At 34.6% G+C, this 9,904-nt stretch overlaps 1 protein-coding gene across 2 annotated transcripts in view; it reads left to right on the top strand.

The window, feature by feature from the left end:
* Positions 1-9,904, top strand: part of LOC106881736 (G-protein coupled receptor 83) — a 258,598-nt gene that overhangs the window by 130,431 nt on the left and 118,263 nt on the right. The window contains exons 1-2 of one of the 2 annotated variants that reach the window (XM_014932228.2): positions 6,707-6,780; positions 7,359-7,484. In XM_014932228.2, coding sequence (XP_014787714.1) covers positions 6,772-6,780; positions 7,359-7,484 — 135 coding nt within the window. In that variant the 5' untranslated portion in view covers positions 6,707-6,771. Of the gene's footprint in view, positions 1-6,690; positions 7,485-9,904 lie in introns of those variants that run through there. The other variant, XM_052969406.1, reaches the window with a different exon arrangement.

Genomic DNA, 9,904 nt, shown 5'->3' with positions numbered 1-9,904 from the left:
TACATAGAGTTATTAATATTTCTAAGTCTCTCTAAAGGAGACTACGGCAGCGGTACTGGAAATTAATGATTATCGCCAAGCCAACATGGCAGTCCCAAAATTAGGACGAAAGCTGCCGTGTATTAGCTCCAAGAAGCCATCGCCTCTAGCTAGCTATGTGACACACGAAACCTGTGTCCTTTATAACCTTCGAACAGGGGAGGTCAGCAGTTTCCCCTTGCTAGTTTGGCATCTGCAGACTAGTTTCAGGGTGTTGCCCCTTGTCAATGCATACATATATGTATACGTATATGTATACATACAGCTGATGAAGGATATGTTCTCTATGTGGCCTGTGTGTTTTTGTCCATGTTTTTTTGCAACGTCATGTACCCAGATATGCATCTATATGTACATGTAGATGAAGGTATGTACACACATGTCACAGGTGGGCTGCTAGATACAGGAGGAAAGAGTGAGAAAAAGTTGTGGCAAAAGAGTCAGCAGAAGTTCGACATTACCTTCTGCTGGAGATGCGTGGAGCTTAGATGTTTCGCTGATAAACACACACTCCATATATATAACTTTTGGTAGAGCAAGAATTTATTTTCTTTAATCTTGAATACTCTTTTGAAATGGAATTCAGTAACTTATAATGCATGGCTACACAAAATCGACATTGTGGACATTTACTGATGTAAGTAGTTTTGAGTTTATCTTACTATTAATGCTTCTCTCTTACTTTTAATGATTGGCTTATTTGTCTGTGTCTCGAAGTAACATATAGGTTTTGATGAATGTTTACAAAGACGTCGTTATCGATGCCAATTTATTTTGATATTTCAGTTTTATTATTGATTAAATTCAACGGGCATTTTTATTCAATAAGTATTTCCTTCATCTCTTCTAGATGAGATTATTCTTGTCAAAAGATTCAAGACTATTGCACAAACACTTCACTAAAATATGTGGATGCTGAAAATAGGCAATATTCCTTTAAAGCATATATCAGTTTCTAACAACCAATTTCTATTTATCACTACCATGTCTAAGAAAGGGTATTTGTCGTTATTGTACTCCATAGCAAACTGGATGTGAGACATTCAAACTTCGTTCAGCTGATCAAGATTTTCCCTCCTTAAGATAATGCAATTGTCTAGAAACCTTTTCCATTTGTCAGTTGTATTTGAAATAACTACTGAAATTATTTCAAAATATATATGTGGATAATACAGAAATGCTAAATTCATGACACTTCAAACTAAATTCGCGTATGTTACTGTAGCTTTACTCACCATATGTGAGACTGATTTTTGTCGGTATTCTGTCTCACTGATTATAAAGTAGTTATTTTGTAAAATAAATTGAAAACCATCAAAAAGAAATTGCTTATCGATACGGTCTAGTAATCTATAAATAATTGAGTCTAACCAATATTTGATAGTTTCGTGTCTGTAACTGCATAGCATATATCCAGATAACTTCAATAAATACACTTCTGATTTAAAAAAAGTATTCTTAAAGAAAGACAATGATGCTAAAAGCTGCAGTGAAATTTATCAACAAACACGATCCACAAGCTTCAAGTAAATTCAAAATAGAGTAAAGTTAGTCACGAGATGTAACAATATGTGAGTCATGATATTCAAACTCTATTTCTAACTCTTATGGGAGAATCTTGTTTCACTTCTATCTAAAGATCAGTGAGATCTCTCCTTTCTTCAAGTTCAATTTGTTGACCTTCATACGTATTTTTAGCATGTGTATCATACACAAAATGTTGTGTTTTACAATATGAATTTATTACAAGGAAAAAGTTATTTCTTTATTGGTGACTTATAAAGCATTTCTAAGTGAGTCATTTGGTTTATTTAAGCTATGCATTGAAACGGAGACAATTACAACGGGGAAACTATCACTAGGTATTTAGAAACACAAAACTTATATTCCTTTCCTTTATTTTTTTAATGGCGTTCCTTCCCTCATAATTTAGTGCATGCTGCTGCTGTTACTGAAGTTGTAGTTGCTGTTGTCCATGAAGCTACTGTCACCTTTGTTGTTGCTGCTGCTATCAAAATGCCGCTTGTCTTGTTTAAAACGTTGTCTATGCAGTGTCGTTATCATTGTTGTTATTGTTGCTTTTGTTATAGTGCAAATATTCTCTCATGAAGTTGGTAGTGGTATGAGAAAGTTATTCTGCTACTTTGTCGTTGAATCTGATAGTAAGCGTTACCGCCGCCATAATTCCAAACGAGAAAAGAAAAACAGACAAAAACAAATAAATAATACAAAGATTGTTTTCTTGGCAGTTTCCTTCTTCACCTAGAGAAGTAGATATCCTTACTTAAGGTTTTAACAACGTTAACAGTAAACAAGATATTTTCAACGAAATTTAACAAACCTTAAGGACTCGATAGGAGTACGTACGACAGATGATGATAGATAGATAGATAGATAGATAGATAGATAGATAGATAGATAGATAGATAGATAGATAGATAGATAGATAGAGAAAAATATTAATTTGTTTACGGGATTTTTGAAGCACTGTTTCTGGTTTATTTTTGTGGTTTGATACTGGCAATTTTTTCTGTAACTTACTTTCGAAATTTGCGTATCTTTATTAGTATTTGGAATTTAGCTTTTTTGCTCTGTGTATTTTTTTTTTTCACTTATTTTCGCTCTTAGATGTTCACTGGAGAAAATAGCCAGTAAAATCAAGACTTCAAAGCAACATATTTGAAAATGTTCATAATCTCCACTAAATCTGGGAGTGCAGAAAAATTCATTTATCAAAATATATTGCTTCTGAGGTCCCGACAGGATTAGAGGCCTCGAAGCTTAGGTTTCATTACTAATATACTAGATCCACCGCCATACATATGTATATATATATATATATATATATATATATATATATATATATATATATATATATATATATATATATATATATTATATTATATTATATTATATTATATTATATTATATTATATTATATTATATTATATTATATCATATTTTTATTCCAAATAGAATGTGTTTTAACTGCTAATATCAAAGTTGACTATTGCTTTTTAAAGCTGAAATACATGAGATTAGTTTCTTGGTTATTTCGTTGATTTCTGCGATTTTGTTTCAAGTTTTACTATATCGTTTAAAAATCTTTAATATTTTTTGTTAGTATTATTATAATTAATTTTACTTTTTTTATTTATTATTCTATTATTTATTGATATTTGTTTTGACTCAATGTTTTTAGTAAATCTTATCGTGAACCACTGACGGAATATATGAATGTGCTTAATGTCTATATTCTGTGAGGTAGACACGCCGATCAGGAAGAAGGAAAATGCATTTCACCTAAGGACATCTTACTGCAATTAAGCACAGTGCACTGATATTAGTGCACTATGTTGCACAACAGAGGCTAGTAAACAAATTGGAAGCATATTCGTTGACATTGATATTTATGAAAATGTGGAAAACTAGGAGAAGAGAAGAATAACATAAATAGTAATGATTTCTCACATTTCTAAGAGGGCTCTAGTTGATTTCTTCGATATGAATTTAATATTTGTTTCGCAAGATGTAAAAGCATCTTCCAATTTTTGCAGCCACAACTCTAAAAGACAACTCTAAAATTCGGTTACTCGGATTTAAAATATCTTATCGATACCAAAAGATTGAAAGATAAAGTTTACCTCAGAGGCTTTTAAATTTGGAATGTAAAGACATTTTTTACAATACTCTAACGATTCTTGTAATATTGATAAAAATGTTTGTAAAACAATTACATGCAAATAAAATATAATGTTAATAAAAATGGCAAAACTGCAAACATTAACAGAGATGAAAAGCCGATTTATCGATCTTGATGTCTAACATATACTTATATGGTACAAAGTCACAAATTTTAGGCAAGAACATAGTGGATTGTACTTTGTTATTGCTTCTAAGAAGTTCAAATGCGAATTCAATATTAATAGATTTAAAGTGTATCTATTATTTTCCTTCTCCCTTCATTTGAAGCACAAAGAAGGGATATAGCCAATCTAATCAATCCAAGCCAATTGTGGGCTAGTAGTTATTTTCCTTTGGTGAATGATAGAAAATGTTGACCTCGATGGAATTATAACTCAGAAGGCATATTGCCAAGCGATTTCTGGTGTTCTACTGATTGTGTTTTTTTTGCTGTTTTAAATCCTAAGTTTTTCATAAGAGAAAGTGGAACAACCCTTATGAACTTTTCAGGCATTCCTAGTTTGGTGATTGATGTTCATTATATACTTGCTTGTATCTCTGATGAAAATATGACCGAGAAAGATGTTCCTGACGGTTGAACTTCTTGAGAGAAAAGAATGTTGAATATTTTAGAATTTGGGCTGAAGATCTTAGAAGTTCGCTTGAGAACTGAGTGTTTCTGAATTCAATTCCACTGAACAGGAATTCCAGCATGTATTATCTCCATTTGTTTCAAGATGATCAATATTTTGTGATTGAAATTTGCTATGCAGTTTTGTGTCGAAGCCTCATATATGTGTATGTATGTCTATGTGTGCGTCTGTGCGTGTGTGTGTGCACGTGTATGTGGGTGTGCACGCATATCTATTTGTGTCCTCTTATTTATTAGAATTCTTCCTACAATGAGGGAGCTGTTTTCTAGCAGTAAAACAAAATCTCCAACCCTGGAATTTGTAATTGTTGCACATTTCATTTTAGAGAAATTCTGCATATTTTTCCTGTTCGTCATGCAGATTATATTTGTAAAATTTGTGTCAGTTTGTCCCTTTCTTTGCCTCAAAATCCAAGTTCTTAAGAAGAAAGACGTTTACACATTTACTAGCATAAACAAGATCAACAATGATATCTGGTAAAAAAAATATGAATTTGTAATCAGAGGAAAAGAACTGCAGGTTTCGAAGCAATTTTCAATAAATATTCTTTCCTCGCTGATTTTGGAAGAAATGTCCACATCTGCAGGGTAGCTAACCCATGTGACTGTAAGTGACATTTATTTTCTATCCAAAATAAATATATCAAGCAAGTGTTTCTACTTAGTAGAAGTCTTGATGGGAGTACTCCAACAATACTCCTTGTGTTAATATGTATATTTTCAGTAGCAGACATTTTTGTATGTATCCAAGAGCAGTATTTTCCGCAGATGGAACTATATATATATATTCTTTTCTACTCTTGGCACAAGGCCCGAAATTTTGGGGGAGGGGGCCAGTCGATTAGATCAATCTCAGTATGCAACTGATACTTAATTTATCGACCCCGAAAGGATGAAAGACAAAGTCGACCTCGGTGGAATTTGAACTCAGAACGTAAAGACAGAGGAAATACCGTTAAGCATTTCGGCCGGCGTGCTAACGTTTCTGCCAGCTCACCACCACGGCACTATATATAGTGTCTTAGCAACAACATCATGCCGCACGAGGAGGTATTCACTTGATGGCGTTTTTTGGGCAACTTCTGCTTACGTCCTCCACAGAAGTATCACATAATCGTGAGAAGCAGTTGTACTTTGGGGCTTTTATGGTTTCGCTGCCCCGTTCGTTCATTAGATATTTCGTAAGTATTACTCTTAAACAACAAAAGCGTAACTTTAGATCTGTGACGTGATGTATCAGTGATGAATTCATGTGGGGCAACACTTCGAACAAATATAATTATCATTCTTGTCAAGATCACGGGACAAATACATATACTTGACCTTTTCTGATATTTTCATCGTTTCTTTTCCAAGTCTTCCAAGCCTTGAATGAATGTTTCTTCAAGATGCTATTGATTTTATTTTTCAGGACATATTTATGTATTTATATTTGTTGCCATTGTTTGGTATGTGCTGTCTGAGTAATATTATATGGCTGTAGAAGCTTCTCTGTATTGATCTCAATGCACTCCTTTCATCTTTCTTCTGAGATAGTATCTATCATTATCACAGTTTAGGGTGACGTTTGCTGCCGATGTTCGGATGCTGTGAATTTTAATATTTATAGCACTAATTGCCTCTAAATGTATGTAATTGTGTGTATACATGTAGGAATGTATATGTCTGTATATGCATGCATTTTCGCTTGTATATAATGGCGAAGAATAATTGGCAAGAAACCGAAAAATGGCTCCACTCTCATCTCTCTTACCACCAAAAATGCAATGAACTAATATAAGTATTGTTCACAAATTTGGATTTAAACTAAACTAAAAAAGTTCTTAGCGTAACAATCTGACAGCTGTGGCACTGTAAAGGTGGCAGAAGGCGAAGCGGTTGGGTACAACATCTCTAACCTTAGGCATAACATTCTTAGAGAAAAATTGATTTAATACTTTAATGGATGATATGTCATTCACCGAGAAGCAAACAGCGTGGCATTGATAAATTGGAGTAAGTGATACGAGATTTATCTTGAATAGCTCATCTAATTAAAGCATAACGGACAATTTTCTGTTTTAGACTTTTCACTTTATCCATTTTGTACCTTGGAAAGGAGGACGAACACTCACTGACTTGCTGAGTTCTTCTTCTGGTCATTATCTGTACACACTCCAACATTCACCGACCACATGAAATATTTGGATATATATAGCATAAAACAATGATGTACATATTTTTAAATCACTTGAATAGAGTAAATAAATTTTTCGCAATTTATTATATTTGGACGGACTCTAAAATATTTTTACTTTTATCTTTCTTTTCTGCAGTTATCGAAATTATGGCTGCCACTGAACTATCAACGAAACTACCAAAGACCGACCAGGAATATCTGCTGACCTTGCAAACAGATGTTAATGGTACATTCAATACTACTTATGATAATGGTATTCTGTATGAAGTACCAACTGGACTCGTTGTAATTTTGGCCATGCTCTATGGCGCGATTTCCATTCTCGCGGTACTTGGGAACGGACTGGTAATTTTAGTAATCGTCAAGAATAAAAGAATGCAGACAGTTACTAATCTTTTCATATCAAACTTGGCTGTTGCTGATGTAATAACTGGCATGTTTGCAATACCCTTCCAGTTCCAGGCAGCATTATTACAACGATGGATTTTTGCCCATTTCCTTTGTTCACTTGCTCCTTTTGTTCTAACAATGTCAGTGTCCGTTTCAGTCTTAACTCTAACAGTCATTGCAGTTGATCGGTATTTTGCTGTACTTCATCCGCTCAAGCAGCGATTTACAAAACGCACTGCCGTTATTTTGGTCACCGCTATATGGATAATATGTTCAACTTCTAGTTTGCCTGAAGCATTGTTTCGTAAAGTAATTCCCATGTACCCCGAACCCCTTGTTTTCTGTACCACTGACTGGCCAACTCATCCACCAAACTTTGCTAAAGCTTATCACTTATATCTCTTATTTGCACAGTATTTGCTTCCGTTGGTAATCATCAGTTTTGCATATCTACGTATTGGTTGCCATATTTGGATGTTAGAAAATCCTGGCATTGCCGTTAACAACCAGAATGATATACGCTCAAGGAATAAACGAAAAGTGAGTAGTTTTCAGCAGTCTGTTATTATTATTATTATTATTATTATTATTATTATTATTATTATTATTATTATTATTTGTGTTTAGAAAGAGAGAACGTTTGTTCATGGCTTGTAAGTTTTCTTTAAAACCTGTAGTTTAATTATTTGATATTCGAATTTTTGTTGTAGTGTTTACAAAATAAATCAGCTCGCTTTGCTTAAAGCGAGCTGGTCTAACAAACAATTCGCCCTTTAAGGACGAATTTGAGATGTAAAATTTATAATTTAATATTTCAATACAAAGCAAAAATAACAATATGGCTTTCCAAATCGAAGGAAGTGATGTCTGTTGGAACAGCCATGATGTCATAATTTTCCTACCACTAGTTGATATAGTCGAGAGACAAATCACAGACAACAACAGCAACAACAGCAGTGACGAGCAGGATAAAATTTAAAATGACACAAGCACCAGACCAGGGATGACTTTGGGACCTTATCGAAGTGTATCAATAATTTCATTCCCGTGCTTGACCAATTTTCCATGACCAATTTTTGCTTGACCGATTTTCCATGACCAATTTTTACTTGACCAATTTTCCATTTTGTGCACTTGGAGAGTTACTGCTTTGTACTCTAAGCTGTGCATTACGGCTGCCGCTACCAAAGAGATGTCTACTTCTGGTGGTATTCCTCGTTCCTATATTTTAACCACACTCCGACTGAGGCACTTGAGAAAGGCATCGCAGCGGACGTGCGAGATCAGCCTTGGATCTCCACTGTCATACTGTCGAACACCAGGCGCATAGTCCTGATCGACACTGCTCCAAAAGAATACGTGGCAATGACAGGAGTAAAAATTAACCAAGAAAAGTCAGAGGGCCTACAGCTCGACACCAAGAGAGGCAGGTCCTCCCCGTCTAATAATGTCGTGGGATACTGGACTGTTAAATTACTTGGGGTCTGGTTTGGTACGGATCTCCAGACAGAGAAGAACTGGGACAAGGTGCTGAGCCAGGTAACCACTCTCATCCAGAAATGGGCCGAAAGAAAGTTATCTCTGAAAGGTTGAGCAGAGGTAAAGAATACACACATCGCATCCGTTTTATATTACCGCCTGACCGACGTGCCTTACACCAGTGTAGGCTGACCAAACTGGGATGTATACTTTTCTACTTTCTGTAGAGGCACTGCATTTGCTGTCAACATCTGCTGGATGGAGAACTGCGCATTTAGGGTTTGATCCAGTAATTGACTGGTTCCGCTGCATCAAGAATAAAGCAGTCTGCAGGCTTATCCAGTTCTATATCATGGATTTCTACACTTCAATATCAAAATCTCCCCTCCTAAAGGCTCTGGGTTCTTGTAGGCAATTCACCATGATCAGCAACTTTGCTATCAGAATCATCATGAACACTAGAAAATCAATCTTGCTTCACGATGATTCCTACTGGGTTAATAATGAAATTGGTTCATCCAAGTAATCTTTTTGGGACAGAACCACCCAATAGAGGGTATCAAATACATGGGCAGCCTGGGTCCTGAACCGATTCAATAACATGAGTAATCCATTACAGAAGACTTTTATCTGTTGGGGGTGGGAGACACCCTTCTAAATAGGTAATGTTGCAAAGGATAGCCACAACAAAGTACTCACATAGGCGACCTATGAAAAATGATTCACAAAAAGTGATCCACATATGTTGAACCACAAAGGGTGACTTATTGAAAGTAGATCATTAAACTAATCCATAAAAAGTATCCACCAAATATAATGAGGTAAGGGGCAAAGCATAAAAGTGGTTCATAAAATTGTAATCTGTAAACAGGTAATCCATAAATCGTAACCCATTAAGATAAGCCATTAAAAAGTAATCCATCAAATGTGGTTAGTGATAGGCAATTCACGTAAAATATATCACGCCCGGAAATTCTCATAGGTTAAAACTGAAATTCGTTTCTTTGTGTTATCAAAATAGCATTTGATGTTGCGAGTCATATACCATATTGAATAACTTAACACGAAGATTTATTTATAAAAAGAATATTACACGGTACGTATCTATTCACTAAATTTTCGTAATTTCTATGTTTACGCGTTATTAAAATTTGTCGAGATGGTATTAACTACACGATAGAAATTATAAGGTTGATGTGTGAAAATGTAATGTACATATAGATAACGAAAGAATAAAAGAATCCTCAATGAAGGGTAAGTTCACAATTATAATTATTAATTTCATCTTCAGGGAAAAGAAGGTAGTTAAGTAAAATGACATTTCGGACATTGTCTTGCTTCCAGATTAGTTTTCGAGTAGAAACAGAGGATGAAAAACGAGGAAACATCACAAAAAGCATTAAAAATAAAGGTCTTGCTGAAAATGCCCCTGTAAAATTTTCAGCATAGGGGCCATTATATGTATATATATATATATATAT

This window comes from Octopus bimaculoides, chromosome 1 (assembly GCF_001194135.2).
Source record: "Octopus bimaculoides isolate UCB-OBI-ISO-001 chromosome 1, ASM119413v2, whole genome shotgun sequence".
Classification (NCBI taxonomy): domain Eukaryota; kingdom Metazoa; phylum Mollusca; class Cephalopoda; order Octopoda; family Octopodidae; genus Octopus; species Octopus bimaculoides.
This window is presented reverse-complemented; position numbering and strand designations above follow the sequence as displayed.